Raw genomic sequence first — 17,572 nt, 5'->3', positions numbered from 1 at the left:
GTTGAATTAAATATAGCGCATCCCTTTTCAGTCAGTTCCCATCAGGAACCGATAGAGATACATAATACCAATAAATATAAATACATAATATAAATATATAATATAAATACATGATATAAATATATAAATACAGATACATATATTACATTAATATATGAAAAAATTTAAATATAATACCTGTACGGGTAGAACCCCTAATCGGGCTTAGAAACCCCGAGCCCCGTACGCGGCAAACTATCTACTAAAATGTCACCACCATCAACTCTTTTAGCATGTTCAAGTCTTTTATTAAGAACAAAATAGTCTTGAACAAAGTACTTTTAATTGATTTCCATAACATGATTTCATACTCAGCCAAAGTCCAGATGTTTTGCTGAATTTTTTAAAAAACATTTTACTTATTATACGTATACAATGTATATAAACAGAAGTATATTAATTATTATATTAGAATTGTATAAATAATTATTCATATGTATATATATATGTATATATATATATATATATATATATATTGAATATGACGCGGTTATGTTTTGTGTATCCTCTTTCCTAATAAATCAGCCTATAGTGCTTATATCTTAAGTATATGTTCGTCATGAGATAAATTTTTTTGCTGTGTAATTTTGTCAACAATACATTAATTGTTTTTATTGTCAACAACCTACGTTATTTTGGTTTCGTTTCAATTATTTATTGTTTTATAAAGTTATACAAAATTGTCAAGTGACATTCGCTTTGTAAGATATTGATAAAAAAAGGCTTAGATATTTTATTGAGCTTTTTACTTCATTTTTCTTTTATTATCTTACTAATTTTATGTTTGGAAAGACATTACAACCTGTTTTTATTTATGTATTTTCAATTAAAATAAAAAAAAAATATCAATATAATCTCACACTGTTTATTTTCATATAACTCCTACGTTTCGGTCATTCTCAAGGATCTTATTTATAATATCACAGGCTAACATTGTTATCAAAATTGGATGATAATAAGTTATTGACTATGATAAATTTTGATTGTGCAGCAAGTTAATGAATTTCTTAATATCAAAGGACCGGATATGGGGTCCATCAAGGTTGTGTTGTTGGCACAACCATCGTTATTTCACACCCTTGGAAAGGAAAATATACAAACAATAGTTTAAAAAAATGAAGAATTACACCCAGAATGCCAATATTGTTAAAAAACAACAAAAAAAAACTCTTTAACATTATACCACATTTTTTAAGAATACACATTCTACTACAGATAATAAAATGAAAAGGGAATTCCAAGCAGTATTATAAATCCCTTAGGGAACGATAGTACTAAGGTGTTCTTTATTTATTAAGCTAAATATCTACAATAAAATGTATTAATACCATTGAAAACCATTACTATTATGGCACATTTTATTAAAATATTTGTATCTTTACACATTTGATAATTACTTTTTTATTATTTTATTCATTATTTCTGGTAGTGATGACACCCATCCAAGTACTAAAAAACAATAATCCGCTGGCGCAAGCCTTATACCACCACTACCTTCATTGGAACCTCCACCTAACCTTAAAATGCCATAAGACAATCCAAGGAATTCCATATTCAACAGGTATACTATAACAATACCTCTTTATATTTATGTATAAGTAAACTATCCATGTTTCTGAAATATAGATGTTTTCTTAATTTTGTTTCAAATTAATTTATAAACTCTTAACAATGTATTTGTTTTTTGAAAATTAAAAAAAAAATTATGGTTAATCCAGCAGTATTATTTATTAAATATGTCAATACATTTTCATATCACACCTAACATTTTATTAAATTCTGTAGAAACTTTCGGAAACCTTTTTTTCTCTAAGCTTTTTTGTTACCAATTATTTGTAAAATCACAGTAAAGTTGAATGCTTTTTTTTTTTTTTTTTTTTTTTAGTTTGATCTATTTCCTTTTCAATGTGTTTTTTCTTTCTAACCGACTGGGTTTGACTATTATGAGCAAAATAGTAGCTACGGAGTAACGAAGAAGAAATACATATTACGCAAATTGGTTATGTAATAAAATGACTTTCTTAGTGTAAATCAACGATATAAATATTTGTAGTTTAATAGAAGTACCTAATAAATTAAAAAAAATAAATAAAAATGAAGAAACAATTTGAAAAATACAAACAGTCTATTTAATACGTATATATTGTAACGAGGTCAAGAAACAATCGATAGCCGATCGATTTGATCGGTCCGTTCAAGAACGTTGTGAGTCAGTGTTGATAAAGGTTACGAGTAAAGCATAGTGTTATTGTGGGGATTTTGTGGTGATTGTGTATGTTCTTTAGTGATAATAAAGAAAATTTGTTTGTTTCCCTGTTTTTTTATTTCTTGGCCCGGGTATCACGCTACAATATTTTAAATATTGATTAAAAGTAGAATGATATCCCAAGAAATTTACGTCTACAAATAAAAACAAAAAACTCACTCTTAGTTGGGATAAATACATGCCCTTTTGATGTCGAATTAAGTATAATTAACTTCCTGTTGTTTTATACAAAAATAGAATTTACAGTTGCAAGATGGTATACTTATAAATATTGTGCTTGTTGATAAAAAATTGAATTTTTATGCATGTTTGTCTTCTTTCTCAGCGATTCTCGCGAATTCTCGATAAGCGGTAAAGCGTTACGAAAATCAAACTTCGGCCTACCGAAGTAGCACTTCTTATTTTAGCATCAATATTGTTAGTAATTATAATACACTATTGTTCATTGGTGATATTATTCAAACGAGTTTCTTTGCATGGGAATAATGCTAATGCCTGACCTCACTTTTAACTTTGTTAGGTTGTAACTCCCAACCAAGGATAAGTTTACTATTGTTTATCTCAACCTCTATTAGGAAAATCACTAACAGTCATTACCTCAGTGAATTAGCGTCAAAAACTTTCTGAGTTTCTACATCCAGGCAAAAATATGACACTGTTGAGACATGTAAGTTATTTTAGTTGCTTTACCAATTAGAGCTACTTAAATTTTTATAAAGGATCATCAGTTACTTGAAAATAAGGTATGATCTCTTATTTACCGCAAACTTTGTCCAATTGAAAGCAGAATAGAAGTTATATTTCCTATTAAATTCTTTTACCCGTAAAGGTATTCCTTCGAATATTGGTAATAAATAAAAATATTATATTATATAACAAACTAGATCATGAGTAACAGATTGGACTTCGCTTTAAACGACAGTGGAACTAAATTTTTTTTAAAAATCTAAATACTATAATTTCATTTAAACAAGTTAAATAATGTTTTATGAAATTTAAAAAAAATCATAATGTTAAAAATTGTAAATTTTATTTAAGTGTAAACTGTGCATAACTTACCAAACAACTCAAAACCAACAATACATTTATGTAAATAAATAATTGAACCTTATGATATTATTTAAATAACACTTTAAGTCTAGTTAAGATCTTTTCTGAGAATATTATGCAAGAAGCTTGTCAAGTTTAAGTTATAGGAACGGATAAATTCATGCAGGATTACAGAAAACTTATTAAAAAGTACTATAAACGATAATATCTCGAGCGTAAAAGCGACGAAGTGTGAAAGTGATTTGATGATTTTATAATAATTAGAGACTGGATTTTGGCTTTAAATTCAGCAAAATTCAAATCATAAAAAAGACATTCTATCGATACTAATTTTATATTTCACAAACAATTAATATTAAATTAAATGATCATAGTGCAAGTTTCAAGCTAAATTATCCTTATCTTGAAAACTCGTTTTGGTTTGGCCCAGTAACAGCAAAGATTGGTCGAAATTGGAAACAAATCTAAATTCCTGTTTTAGGAAGTGACAAGTAGATGGAACTTCAATACAATTTTTGAACTAAAATTAAATTTATTAAAAAAAATTATTTTGATGAATAAATTTGAAAAGAACGAAATTTCAATCTACAATAGTAAAGTTTGAAGTAATACAAAATTCCGGATTTAGAAATGTAAAATCCAGTATTTGGAATTTAATGATATAATTTATTATTTTAAGTTCTTCTTTCTACGAAACATTTTTGTTAATTTTCTTAAATCTTAAAATCGTAGTTTCAAGATATTTAAAGTAGGAAAAAAATCATTGAATAAAGTTAGCTTCCATTTAATTCTTCAACTGTAGATAAAATTTTGATTTTTAACAAAAGAAGTTTACTTACTTATTATTATTTTTTTTTTTGATTCATAGAAAGTTTAATAAGCTGTCCATGTATTCTTGCATGCTAATATTATTGATTACATAATGAAGTTCATTTTTGCTGGATTTGGGTGTTTCAGGCACAGTTTTGTATATTTTGGTTCCTTTTACTGTTTGTTTTTAGGTTTTTTATTACTAGAAAGTCTGATTCCTAATTTTAATCATCCTGATTTGATGCTGTTTTTCGATGGATGTAATGACTATAATTCTTGACTAAACGACTATAAAAAATAAAATCACTATAGATACCACAGTCGCGATACAACAGTGAATCGTTTGACACCTAACTTGTAGAATGTTGTGAACCAAACCTAGTGAAACCATTTTGTATAACAATATATAGTTGAACTCACTCCAATATAATATTATAGATATTAACTTCAAACTTAAGTTATGTTATGTCATTAAGGCATCTTATTCGTGGAACCTCACTCAATCTATATCATATACTGTGATCAACAATGTGATTTAAACTCTTTTGTCATATCTATCCTTAATCAAAACAACCGTACTGAACAGCAATCATACTATGATTAAAAACGTTATTTATATTTATTTTTAATTTTATTAATTTACACCTCAGAGACTATATTTTGTTTGCAGTTGTTGAATTCAAACGTGAGGGTTATGAAAACATGTACAAGAGGTCTTTCTTCGGAGGTCCTACGAACAAACGGGCTTTGTTTTGGTAAGCATCAATAGGTATCAGTCACGACTGAAAGATTTTTTCCTAAAAAATTAATGAACAATGTTTCTTTTAGAACTGAACGAATCGCAAAGAGCACTAAAGGAACTTGCCAGGAAGTTCGCTCGAGAAGAAATCCTCAAGAAAGCTTCACATCATGACCAGACAGGAGAATATCCTTGGGACATATTAAAGAAGGCACATTCGATCGGGTTGTTGAACGGATACATACCAGAGAAGTACGGTATGTCATCTTCATCTATAAGGTATTCGATAAGATATAATATTTGTTAGCATATTGAGGCAAATGTTTCGTTTTTATGTTTTTTGAACAAAACAAGAAAACAATTATTTTTTTATGTGAACTAGAGGACAAAAGTTCAGGGCCATCTCAGTTGCTTGGCAAAATTCAATCAAACACAAAATAATTTTCAAACGGAATATTGACTAATTGTCAAACCAAATAAAATAATACAACATCAGAGATAAATAGTAAGAAAATAAAATTAATCTTCATTTAGTGTGTTGAAATTTTTAAAATTTATATCATTAAAATTCGACTCAAATTACGTCATCTTGTAATGTGTTGTTCTACTCTCAACTCAATTCAAATATTTAGTAAAAATTAAAATTTGCATATATAGATATACATAGTTGACCGTAAAACTTAGAAAGTGAATAAAATAAAAATAAATTATACAAAAACCTTTTCGTAATGAAGCTATGTAAATTTTAAATAGTAGAAGATGGTCAGTGTTGCGGTCAAAAAATAACAAATAGTTTAACTGTTTAATGTCCGACGTTTGCAGTCCCCCACTTTGCAGGGCTGTTCAAAGCGATAGGTTAAACAGATATTGACAATCAATGATTTAATTTAAAAAAACTATTTAAAAAATAGTTTTTTGACATTACAAAAACTACTTTTTTGACCGCAACCCTGATCATCTGCTTATATTTAAAATTTACATAGTTTCCTTACGAAAAGGTTTTTGTAAAATTTATTTTTATTTTATTCACTTTCTATATACAATTTTCAAAATTTTACCTAAATAATCGTTGTCAATTATTCTTTACGGAATTTACGGAATAGATAAAAAAAAAAAACGTAATATCTTATTGCTTAACAATAGTATGAAATATTTATTAGACGGTTATTTATTTTGTTTCACACAAATTAACTGGTACTAAGCTTTGTGTGTACTACTAGCTACACAAAGGTACTAAGCTTTTGACCAGTAAGTACTATAACATATATATATTGAGTTAATTTATTTTATTTAGGTGGTCCTGGTTTAAATATGTTGGATATCTGCCTCATCTGTGAAGAGTTTGCATACGGCTGCGCTGGAATTCAGGCTGCACTTTATGTTAGCCTTGTTGGGGTAAGCTTACTACACTTACTGTATGGCTGCTTCATTTTTAAGATTTCAAGAAATAAATTCGAAAGTAATATAAAATTCTATAAGTAAGTATAATTCTCTACTAACAGATACTTTACAGTGCTAACCTTTCTGCTAGAACGAGATAGTAATAATTAAAAGGTACGAGATAATAACAACATTTAGTATAACAAAAATACTGGACACCCATATTGTTGTTGATGTCTACTGGTTTCTTTTAGCTCTCCTCAATCTCTTCGAGAATAAACCAGTTATGCAAAATTGAGTATGCTGTTGATAAGACGATGAAACGAGGCAAATGTTTATATCTCCAAGGTCTAATCTAAGGAAAATTAATTACGTAATATTCCTCAAAATTATCAAGTTTTCCTTGTTTCTTTTGCATTGACTGCTATTAGTCAACAACTAACTAACGAAGCAATATTTTCCCACAGATCGGCAACTCTCTTCTAAGCAATTTGATTATCTAATTCTTTCAAGGGAGGACATTTAGTCTTAGTCATAGTACAAGAGCCGGGAAGAAAAAAAGGCAGTTATCTTACCCCAATTTTTTATTACTTTAATGAAAAATATGTATAATTAATAGTCAAAATTGATGAGTCTGCCAAGTATAGGTAGGGGGAATAAAAAATGGCAGCTGTTTTAAAGCTACAAAAAAAAACTAATTTTCCATTCGGATCTCTATATCTTAAAAAGTAAGAACAACACAATAAAACCTAACAGAACGTCATCTAAAGAAGAGTAAATTTGCTAAATTATGAGCCCTAATAGAATTATTTACGTTAAATAGTTTTCGAGATATAGCTTTCTAAACAGCATCATTTCATAAAAATGTTATATGGGACGTACTGGAAGATCAGTAGTTAGTGAATTTATTTTGAAAAATTTATATCTCAAAAACCATTTGACCTTTCAAGGGAAGACATTTAGTCCTAGTCATAGTACAAGAGCCGGGAAGAAAAAAAGGCAGTTATCTTACCCCAATTTTTGATTACTTTAATGAAAAATATGTATAATTAATAGTCAAAATTGATAAGTCTGCCAAGTATAGGTAGGGGGAATAAAAAATGGTGGATGTTTCAAAACCTTAAAAACACATTAATTTTTCATTTGGAGCTATATCTATATCTTAAAAACTACCAACAACACTAGAAAATCTAAGAGAACATTATTTAAAGAAGAGTAAATTTACTGAAATATTAGCCCTAAAAGAGCTATTTACGTCCAATAGTTCTCGAGATATAGCTTTTTAAAAAGAAAAATTTCTTTAAAATCTACTGAAAGATTAGTAGTTAGTTAATTTATTTTGAGAAACCTATATCTTAGGAACTATGTGACGTACAGATGTCTATTAGCACTCAAATTAAAGCTAGTTTAATTGACTATAAAACATTTATGATCTTTACCTTCGTAGGAATAGTAGTTTTCATGATATTTGCTAAAATAAATTGATTTATAGTTGTGCGGACAATAAGTTTGATTTATGAAAAACTTCACTTCAGAAACCATTGGACGTACAGATGTCTGCCAGCGCTCAAATTAAAGCTACTTAAATTTACTACAAAATAGTAGTCAATTATGTTTATCTTTGTAGGGCTAGTAGTTTTATATAAATCTAATTTATATTTTTTCTCTGTTGTACAATATTTCAGGACTTTTACAACTATGACAGAAAAAAAAAAAAAAAATCCAAAACAAAATTATCAATACCAAGTGACACTTACCAGTGACAGTACATTATCTTGTCAAGAATGAGGTATTGTATTGAAAGGAAAATAATTAAACTATAACAATAATATCTGGTCATGTTTTAATAATTTATCAATATTAGTAAAACCAAGATATAAGATTTCTCAGGGAAGAAAAACAAACAATCGGTCTTAAGCATATAAAAATTCACTGATTTCCTTAAACTGGAGAACAACACGCATATTCACACAGAACGCCTTTCTTACAACACTTACCTCAAAAACTTAAATATTTACTGACAGATTCCTGAACGAGTCCAACCAGAAATAGCGTGTTACCACTTCCACCTGATGCTTTGTCAGTGTTCTCACTTTAGCCGAGATTAATAGTTTTTCCCTATCTTTTAGTTTTTAGTAATAAAGGAATGCTAAATAAATTGCTAGAATTTATGTATATTATTTTATGAAAGTGATTGAAGTTAAATTTTTTTTTTTTCTCAGCAAGTACCCCTCATACTTTTCGGCAATGAGGAACAGAAGAAGAAATATTTAGGAAGATTGGTAGAGCAACCAATCACAACCGTATGTATCTTCATCTTAAATATATTATTATTCACTTGACAATATTGTACTAAATTGAAATCGAATTTTTTAATGTATGATACAGATTATTTCGTGTTCCTCCAATATAGTGATTTGAAATTATTTATCCTTATGTTCATATGAATGAAACATGAAAACAAGGTCTGAACATAAATCCTATTGCTATTATATATTATCCTTAAATTGTGCAGGCGTACTGTGTAACAGAACCTGGAGCCGGGTCGGACGTGGCTGGTATCAAAACCTCAGCAGTGAAGTATGGAGATGAGTGGGTACTCAACGGTAGCAAGATGTGGATTACGAACGCTGGTGTTGCTGACTGGTATTATGAATTTTATTTATGAACAATTACAACAATACAATAGGGAGCTAGGTATTATAACCGGTATCCAAAATTAAAATTAAAATTTTGATTATTTTTGTATTATAAATTTTTTTTTGCAAAGAAAATGTTCTAAATCGTGTTTTTTTTTTACATTTAAAAAAATCTATTTATTTTGGCCGTTTTTTCCCCAAAAGCTGTGCGTTAAGGGCTTAAAGGCAAAGGTATTGAGAATATTTGTGTACTCGGTAATTTTATATGGATTTCAGAGATGGTCGACAACAGAAAACTATTATGAAAAACTAGCAAGGACTCAAGTGCAATTTTAAAGTATGATAGGTATTAAAAGAAAAGACCGCATCCGCAACAGAAAATTACAATCTATTATTTCCTCTTTCATCACAAATAACTCAACCCATAAAATAAAACTGCATAAATTATGCAGTGTATATACAGCTGAATTACATGCAATAACCTCAGCACTCCACTTCTCCATGACAGTAACGAATACTAACATAGTTATCATTACCGACTCTTTAAGTTCACTAAAAGCCATGAAGATCATTTACCCGAAACACCCGGCGATCATAAAAATTCACAATTATACCAGTTTTTCCCAAGTTTTCGAGCATGTTAACTTGGGAAAAACTGTTTTCTTTATATGAGTGCCGGGTCATGTGGGGATCACTGGAAATGAACTGGCGGACATTGCAGCTAAACAAGCACTTGCTCTTCCAGGTCAGGGCGCAGCCATTCTGACACCACAAAAAATAAGTCTTCCAATGAAAAATGAGATATCGTCTAGTAGGCAAGCCATGTGGGATGAAAGCCCGCCAAGCAAATTAAAAGCTATCAAAAAAACCACTTAACCATGGACCACATCAAACCGCTCCAATCGCAGAGAGGAGGGGTTTCATGTGGTCCATAGTACCACTGGTAGCTATTGCCAGATTGAGAATAGGTCATACGAGTTTAACTCATAGGTATCTGATCAGTAAGCAGCCACCGCCAAAATGTCAATACTGCAACAGTGTACTTACGATCAGTCACATATTTGATAAATGTCATTTTTATTCTGCGAACTTGAGTAGATTGGGAGTAGGACCAAGTGTATCGGATGCTCTGAATGATGACCAGAAGAACGTGGAAATGGTCTAAGTTTTCTTAAAAAGGAATGGCCTTTTGAATAAGATTTAAACCAGAAAATCTGATATACGTAGAAGTAATTATTTAATTTTTTTTTTCGAAATTATTTAAAGAGAAAAATGAAGTGAAATAGAATTATAAATATAAATGAAACATAACTATAAAGCACGAAACATGGGCGTTAATGACCTCAGGGTTTTACGCCCTAAAGCCCCAGGCAACAACAATCTAGAATTAAAGTTAAGATTCTATGAAAAGAAACATCAACTGAAGCGAAGGCAGACTGGTAATACTTGCCAAACTTGATACGAGAGGTCCAAAATTTGTATTGAGTGAATACCAAGGAATGGAGAAGAAGATCTACTACAAGATGGCGAGATGGGAGTTCGAAGAGTGGGAGGCTGTTAGGCTCCTGTGGTCAGGGACAGAGAGGGACCTATGGAGTAAAGTAATAAAGAAACTATAGTAAATTACTATTTATAATCAAGTGTTCAAGTACAGTATAGAAAATATTTTATTTAGTCATATCTGAAAAATTATTATTTAATTAAATTTTGTTAATTAATTTAATTTTTTAATTTTTTATTAATGTTAATAATTTATTATTGAAGTAGAGGTACTATTTGTAAATTCTTCATGTCTATAAACCTGACCCATAAATTTCAAGGGGAAGGATTTTACTTCTGTAAAAATGGAGATTAAGCTTTTTTTTTACGGAACGGCCTTTCAAGACCACGCGAATTATTTTTTCCTTCTCACTTTCTCTCTTCTTTTCTCCCAGTATCTAAAGATAGTTAAATTAAATAATTAATTATGAGACTTTAAAAAAAAAATAAAATAAAATAAAATTAATTATGTTTATATTTGTAGGAGTAATAGTTTTTATATTTGACAAAATAAACTCACAAAATGTTAATTTCTAGATGTTCGTATAAAACGTTGGATTTTTGAAAAAATATATCTCTAGATCCATAAGAAGCACATATGTCTGCCAGCCCTCAAAATAAAGGAAATTTAACTTACTATAAAGTAGTATATGACACTTATCTTCGCAGGGGTAATAGTTTTTATGATATCCACATATGAATATAAATTTGGCAAATAAAAATTTGTCTGAAAAACTATAAATCAATTTTTTAGCAAATTTCTTGTAAACTATTACTCCTACGAAGATAATTATCATAAAATACTTTACAGTCCATTGAACTAGCTACAATTTGAGTGCTAATAGACATCTGTACGTCAAATGGTTTTCAGATATAAATTTTTCAAAATAAATTCACTAACTACTGATCTTTCAGTACGTTCCATACAACATTTTTATGAAATGATGCTTTCTAAAAAGCTATATCTCGAAAACTATTTAACGTAAATAATTCTATTAGGGCTCATATTTTAGCAAATTTACTCTTCTTTAGATGACGTTCTGTTAGGTTTTATTGTGTTCTTCTTACTTTTTACGATATAGAGATCCGAATGGAAAATTAGTTTTTTTTGTAGCTTTAAAACAGTCGCCATTTTTTATCCCCCCTACTTATACTTGGCAGACTCATCAATTTTGACTAGTAATTATACATAGTTTTCATTAAAGTAATCAAAAATTGGGGTGAGATAACTGCCTTTTTTCTCCTCTCCGGCTCTTGTACTAATATTTAGGTATTTCAATTTAAAAGACTAAAATATACAGTAATTCTAAAGAACGTTTTGGCAAGAACAATCATATTCATCGTTTATTGTTCAGTTAACAAATAAAAAAGTCGTAAAGGGAATAGTTCAATTTTTTACAAGATATTATTATTTATTCTGAAATTTTGCTGCCCCTGAAAGTTCCATTGGGGACGAGACGTCCCCTCTGCTACACACTGATTATAATATTTAAAAATTAGAGTTTGACAATAAAACTAGGAGAAGTCACCATAGCTAATTAAAATTCTCAGTGCGTTATAGGTGCTCGAAAGTTTTCTCATAATCTATAGTTTTGGATCCATCTTGGACGACAAAAGGTTGAGACGGAGGAACAACAGGGCGTTATAAGCATGCTTTAAAGAGGCTGATATTGTAACATCAATTTGAGGATATCGTGTTGGGCTCGACATATCGTTTGTATAGATAAGAACCAAGGCCCTCCAATATTCGTGAGATAGCAACGTTCGACTGGGTCGATGAGTGCACGTGCAGCGTAGGAAGGTGGGGCAGGAATATAGACTGATGGATGGCGTCGCTTACTGTCAAAGGCAAACATATTCCAATTAAATCTAATTATTCAGTTTTATTTAGCAATTATGAGCTGGTTTTTGAGTAATTTTGTTTCGCTCATGCCACTGTCTAATTAAATGAGCTTATATCTATTATCTATCTAATTAAAATATCTATTAATTACCCTAATGAGACTATTTTCTTTGATATAAGGTACTTCGTGTTGGCAAGAACCAATCCTGATCCAAAGACACCAACTGCCAAAGCATTTACTGGCTTCATAGTGGAAAAAGAATACCCGGGAATAACTGTTGGTAAAAAGGTTATTATCAATGTAGATTTTTTACGGTAGTCAAGATATAAGATTATATTTAATTAGATCATTTTAATAAATAAAATCCTTATTGTGCGCTGGTAGTTTATTTATAAATACGTTTATGAATTTATAATATTATCTTAACGTTTACTTGAAATATATTGTTTATTCCGGTTTAAATAATTTTTAATTTATTGTTGTTATATTATTATTTTTCCTTGGCAGGAGATTAACATGGGCCAGAGAGCTTCTGATACACGTGGTATAACTTTTGAGGACGTTAGGATACCGAAAGACAATGTCGTTTCCGGAGAAGGAGATGGCTTCAAGATTGCCATGAGCACCTTTGACGTAACAAGACCAATGGTGAGTAAAGATAAACTGATAATTATTTAATTTAATTCAAACTATATAATCATAAAAAATAAACAATGAATAATACTCGTATTTTATGTGATTTAATATCATTTTATCGTTACTAATGTTTAGCACTGAACAGTCTGTAAAACTGTGGGCTATTTCAATAACGAATTTATGGGGAATAAACCCTCGAGGGGAAACTTTTTATTTTATCGGAATCGACTTAGGAAAAAGTTGTTATTAAGATAGTGAACTATATGTTGCATTGATTGGAGGAAGATAAGTCTGGGTGGCGGTCAATAAAGGTATCAAAATAGTTAGGATAAAACTATTTATTGTTAACCAACGTTTCGCCCCACTTTACAGGACTTCTTATTATGGATTATTAGATATAAATATAAATATTATTATATATTATATTATAAAATAACTTATATATAATTTATATATAACTTATATATTATGTATTATATATAAAATAACTTACACCATATATCTACCTATTGTCATATTGGATTAGAGATCAGACTTTTTTGTCGGCTTACATGTAGACATGTTTAAAAAAATCTTACCCTCTACACCACACACGTATTCAACTACTTTATATATACATTTATTCAATAACTTTATTTATTTATATATAAGTATTTATGTATCAATGTATTTATGTTTGTATGTAATATCTTATACTTGTACTTCCTAATTTATTGCGTATATTTACCTATTGTAGTATTAGATATAAGATTAAGACACTTTTGGTGTTTACCTATGTATATATTATAACAAATCGGTCCCTACCCAGGAAGTATATCCTTTCTTTGCTCAGTTGGCAGCAGAACGAAACTCTTATGAGGTTGTTAGGTCTTTTGTTCATTTTTATCCAATTTCTTAATATCCCTTTTACATATTACTATACCTCACCAAACCATATCTACTTTACTTATCTGTTGTACTTTATACATCTACCTCTTTACCATATTAAAAACTAGTTTTAATGAGTAATCTCCTACAATTGATGTGTCTAGATCTATATCGAGAATTATATCACACCTGGTTATATTTATTAACAACTTGTCTCCAGTCTACACCTACATGTATATTTCCTCATATTGTTTGTATTAATATTTTCTTATTTTTATATACTTTATAAACTTAACAATTGTTTTTAAGTTGTATTTAACAGAAATAACTCTATTAGGGCTCATATTTTAGCAAATTTTCTCATCTTTAAATGACGTTCTCTTAGGTTTTTTTGTGTTGTTCCTAAGTTTTGAGATAAAGAGCTCCGAATGAAAAATTAAAAATTTTTATAGCTTTGAAACAGCCGCCATTTTTTATTCCACCTACCTATACTTGACAGACTCATGAATTTTGACAATTATTATAATTATATTTGTATTTAGGAGGGATGGCATGCATCCATCGCATATCCTATTTGTTGTTTTATTTATCTATTTACTACTTTGTTATTTTTTATATTTTTATATTCTAATATTTGTTATATAGGGGAATTTGTTGATAAAATGAAATAAGGGTTGTAAAATGGAGGGGAAAGAAAAAAAAAAGGAATAAATTGAAAAGCTTGTATTTAGTTTGTAGACTGATATGTAAAATAATACTGTGGGGGAAAAAAAAAAAAAAAAAAATGTTATCTTTCTATTATATTGTATTATATCAAAAAAATGTAATTTATAAATTTATATATGTCCGATCACGGATTGATCAGAATGCTGTGTAATGTAGCAACCCGATGTATTTGGGCAGCATGATTGAATAAATTTCTTTCTCTGTGTGTGTAGTTTGTATTAAAGTAATCAAAAATTGGGATGAGATAACTGCCCTTTTTCTCCTCTTGGGTTCTTGTACTATCTTGTCGCCAATTTCGTATCACCAAGAAAGTTTCACAATGCGAGAAAAACATGATAATCGCTTGTCATGTTGGTGTCAGGTCCGGACTATATGGTGGATGCTTCAAAACTTCCCAACCAAGCTCCTGGAGTTTCTGGCGAGTCACTATTGATGTGTGTGGCCTGGGGTTGTCACGACATCTTTTCTGTTGGCCAATGCTGGCCGATCGCTATCTTCAAACGGTCTAGTTGTTGACAATAAAGATCCAAATTAAGTGATTGGCCATATAGCTAACCTGAAAATGATCACTGTTCTTTTCATCTCGTCATTTTTATAACCCTTCCAACAGTCAATAGATTGTCTCTTACCACTTTCGATTTTTGCTAATTTTATTTCATTTTATCGCAAAGAAAAATACAAAACTCGACAGTTCTATTTTAATACAAAATAAATGAACAAGTGTGCTGTGTTGGTTACAATATACAACGTGTGTAGATTAGTACGTAAATAACGTTATTAGTAAGAAATGTAGCAATATATCAGTTACCTCTGGTACAGGTTGGAGCAGGAGCCGTTGGTTTGGCCCAAAGAGCTCTGGATGAGGCGACGAAGTATGCTCTTCAAAGGGAAACATTTGGGAAACCCATTGCTTCGCACCAGGTAACATAGTAGATTTTATTTCTCTAAGATTAAAAATTACCAGTTTGTAATAAAAAAATAGGCATTTTACAGTTTATGGCATGGTAAACCTACTTTAGTATTTTTAAGATGCATGCAGTGATTTTAAGATGCATAAAGCAATGAATATTTTTTTTGGTTTTTAACTGTCAATCATTTAAATCTAGTGCTTTCACGAGCAATTATTTGAATACGTATATTACGACAAAGCAGATATATGTTTTACCATAAAAAATGAATAAATATAGTTAAATTGAACTTAAAATAAAAATATGTGTCAAAAAAATTCAAATCAATGCTGTACTCCACATTGTGTTGGGCAAGATGTGATTACAGGAGATCTCAACGCTTGTTTGGCTAGAAATAGGTGTTGGAGCCACAGCCTGTTTGTCCTAGGGACACCCTTACACTATGCCCAGAATGAGCTGAGTTCTTCGGATAATTTATTTGGGTATTAACTATTGCGTTTGGTAGAGGGTGAAAACAGATAAATGATAAATTGAAATAAAGGATTTACTGCTTTACAGTAACAAGGTAAGATAAGCACTGTTGTATTTATGAATAGTTAGTTTTGCACTTGTGACTGTCAATAAATATTTCATAACACTCTTTGACAAATTAGGTAAAATAGACACTATGCTTTCTGATAGTCACAAAGCTGTTAAGGTGAAAAGTAAGTAAAAATAACAACTGGTACACTAGGTAAGGAAAAACAAAACAGACTCCCCTAGTTAAGATCACCATCACACTGTTATCTCCAATCCAAAGAGGTATTACTGCAGTAGTTAGGCATTAACTCTAAGCAACAGCTCACTAAGAGATTCTTACACTGTTGAAATACGGTGAGTTTGGAATTTATAGTTTAGAATTAATAGAATTGGGGTAATGGAATAAAAGTGCCCTGAACAATAGGTTTAAGACTTAAATTAGAATATTAACGTCAGAAAGTAGGATATTAGTAGTTATAAAATAACTGCCATTCGACGTACTTCGGAATGAAATATATGGATGCATTTAAAATTAGTTGTTTCCAAATTTCGTTCCTAATTAATAGGTTTTATTAAAAGTTTTGTAAATTAGTAGTTTTTTTTTATTAAATGGTATGACGCTCTATACATTCATCTATAGCTTGCCATATCGTCTTTCAATATCATGTCAGAAAAAGGGAAAATAACTAGAACCTAAAAGTAAAAAAAGAGATATTTTTTTTTTTAATAATTTATTTATCGATATTTACAACTGTATATACACATCAAGTAAATTTGCTAGAAGTGATATGACATGATAAAAACATGTGGAGAATCTACCCATTGATAGAACTCCAAAAACATTTCTAAAGGAGAAGATCTCGAGGCCATCTTCTTTTCAAACGTCTAGGATCATTATTAGGTAGTGAAGGATGAACCCAGGCTAGAAACGAGTAGGTTTGGGTGGTTGGGAAGTTTATTATGGAAGGATTGGTATCTGGTTCTGGCCAAATCGGCAACATAGGGGACATTGAGGTCCTGATAGATAATTTGTGACAAAGTAAGGAGCATTAGGGATTTTGTACTGTAAGGATTGGATTCGAGAGGAATTAGATGGTTAAAAAAAAAAGAGATATTAAAAATCGATTTTTAATGTGACATGTTCTATGTACCAATTTGAACTAAGTTCATTGAATGTTAGTGTCCCACCAAACTAGTCTAGATGTAATCTCAAAATCTATAAAATAAATCAGGCAATTTATAATAGGTAATATTAAGTTAATGACTTATTCAGAGCCCAGGATTAATAATTTTTTTTAATGATCCCGAACTAATTTTTTAATGAAAGTTGTCAAATTCTTCAAACTGTATGTACAAAAAACAAGACATTTGTTCTATTTCGCAGGGAGTAGCCTTCGTTCTAGCAGATATGTCCATAGGCGTAGAAACTGCGAGGCTGATGGTTCAGAAATCTGCTTGGGAACTGGACAAAGGCAAACAAAACACTCTGGCGGCTTCTATCGGAAAAGCTTACGCTGCGGATGTGGCCAACAAATGTGCAACTGATGCTGTCCAGGTAAATAATATGCTATTAGTTTATACACACACACACAGATATATATATATATATA

The 17,572-nt window shown here is 30.0% G+C and overlaps 1 protein-coding gene across 1 annotated transcript in view; it reads left to right on the top strand.

Annotated features, from left to right (window-relative positions):
* The window catches only part of LOC106685415 (medium-chain specific acyl-CoA dehydrogenase, mitochondrial), a gene marked incomplete in the record, with an annotated part of 33,170 nt that overhangs the window by 14,069 nt on the left and 1,529 nt on the right, over positions 1-17,572 (top strand). Inside the window, 11 exon segments of the mRNA XM_014428055.3 lie at positions 2,219-2,722; positions 2,826-2,972; positions 4,836-4,920; positions 4,994-5,161; positions 6,199-6,299; positions 8,507-8,587; positions 8,800-8,930; positions 12,486-12,594; positions 12,814-12,954; positions 15,355-15,456; positions 17,347-17,517. Coding sequence (XP_014283541.1) covers positions 2,955-2,972; positions 4,836-4,920; positions 4,994-5,161; positions 6,199-6,299; positions 8,507-8,587; positions 8,800-8,930; positions 12,486-12,594; positions 12,814-12,954; positions 15,355-15,456; positions 17,347-17,517 — 1,107 coding nt within the window.

The sequence above is a fragment of the Halyomorpha halys genome, unplaced genomic scaffold, assembly GCF_000696795.3.
Source record: "Halyomorpha halys isolate HHAL.00 unplaced genomic scaffold, Hhal_1.1 Scaffold691.1, whole genome shotgun sequence".
NCBI lineage: Eukaryota > Metazoa > Arthropoda > Insecta > Hemiptera > Pentatomidae > Halyomorpha > Halyomorpha halys.
The sequence above is the reverse complement of the archived record's forward strand: the minus strand, read 5'-3'. Positions and strand labels throughout refer to the sequence as shown.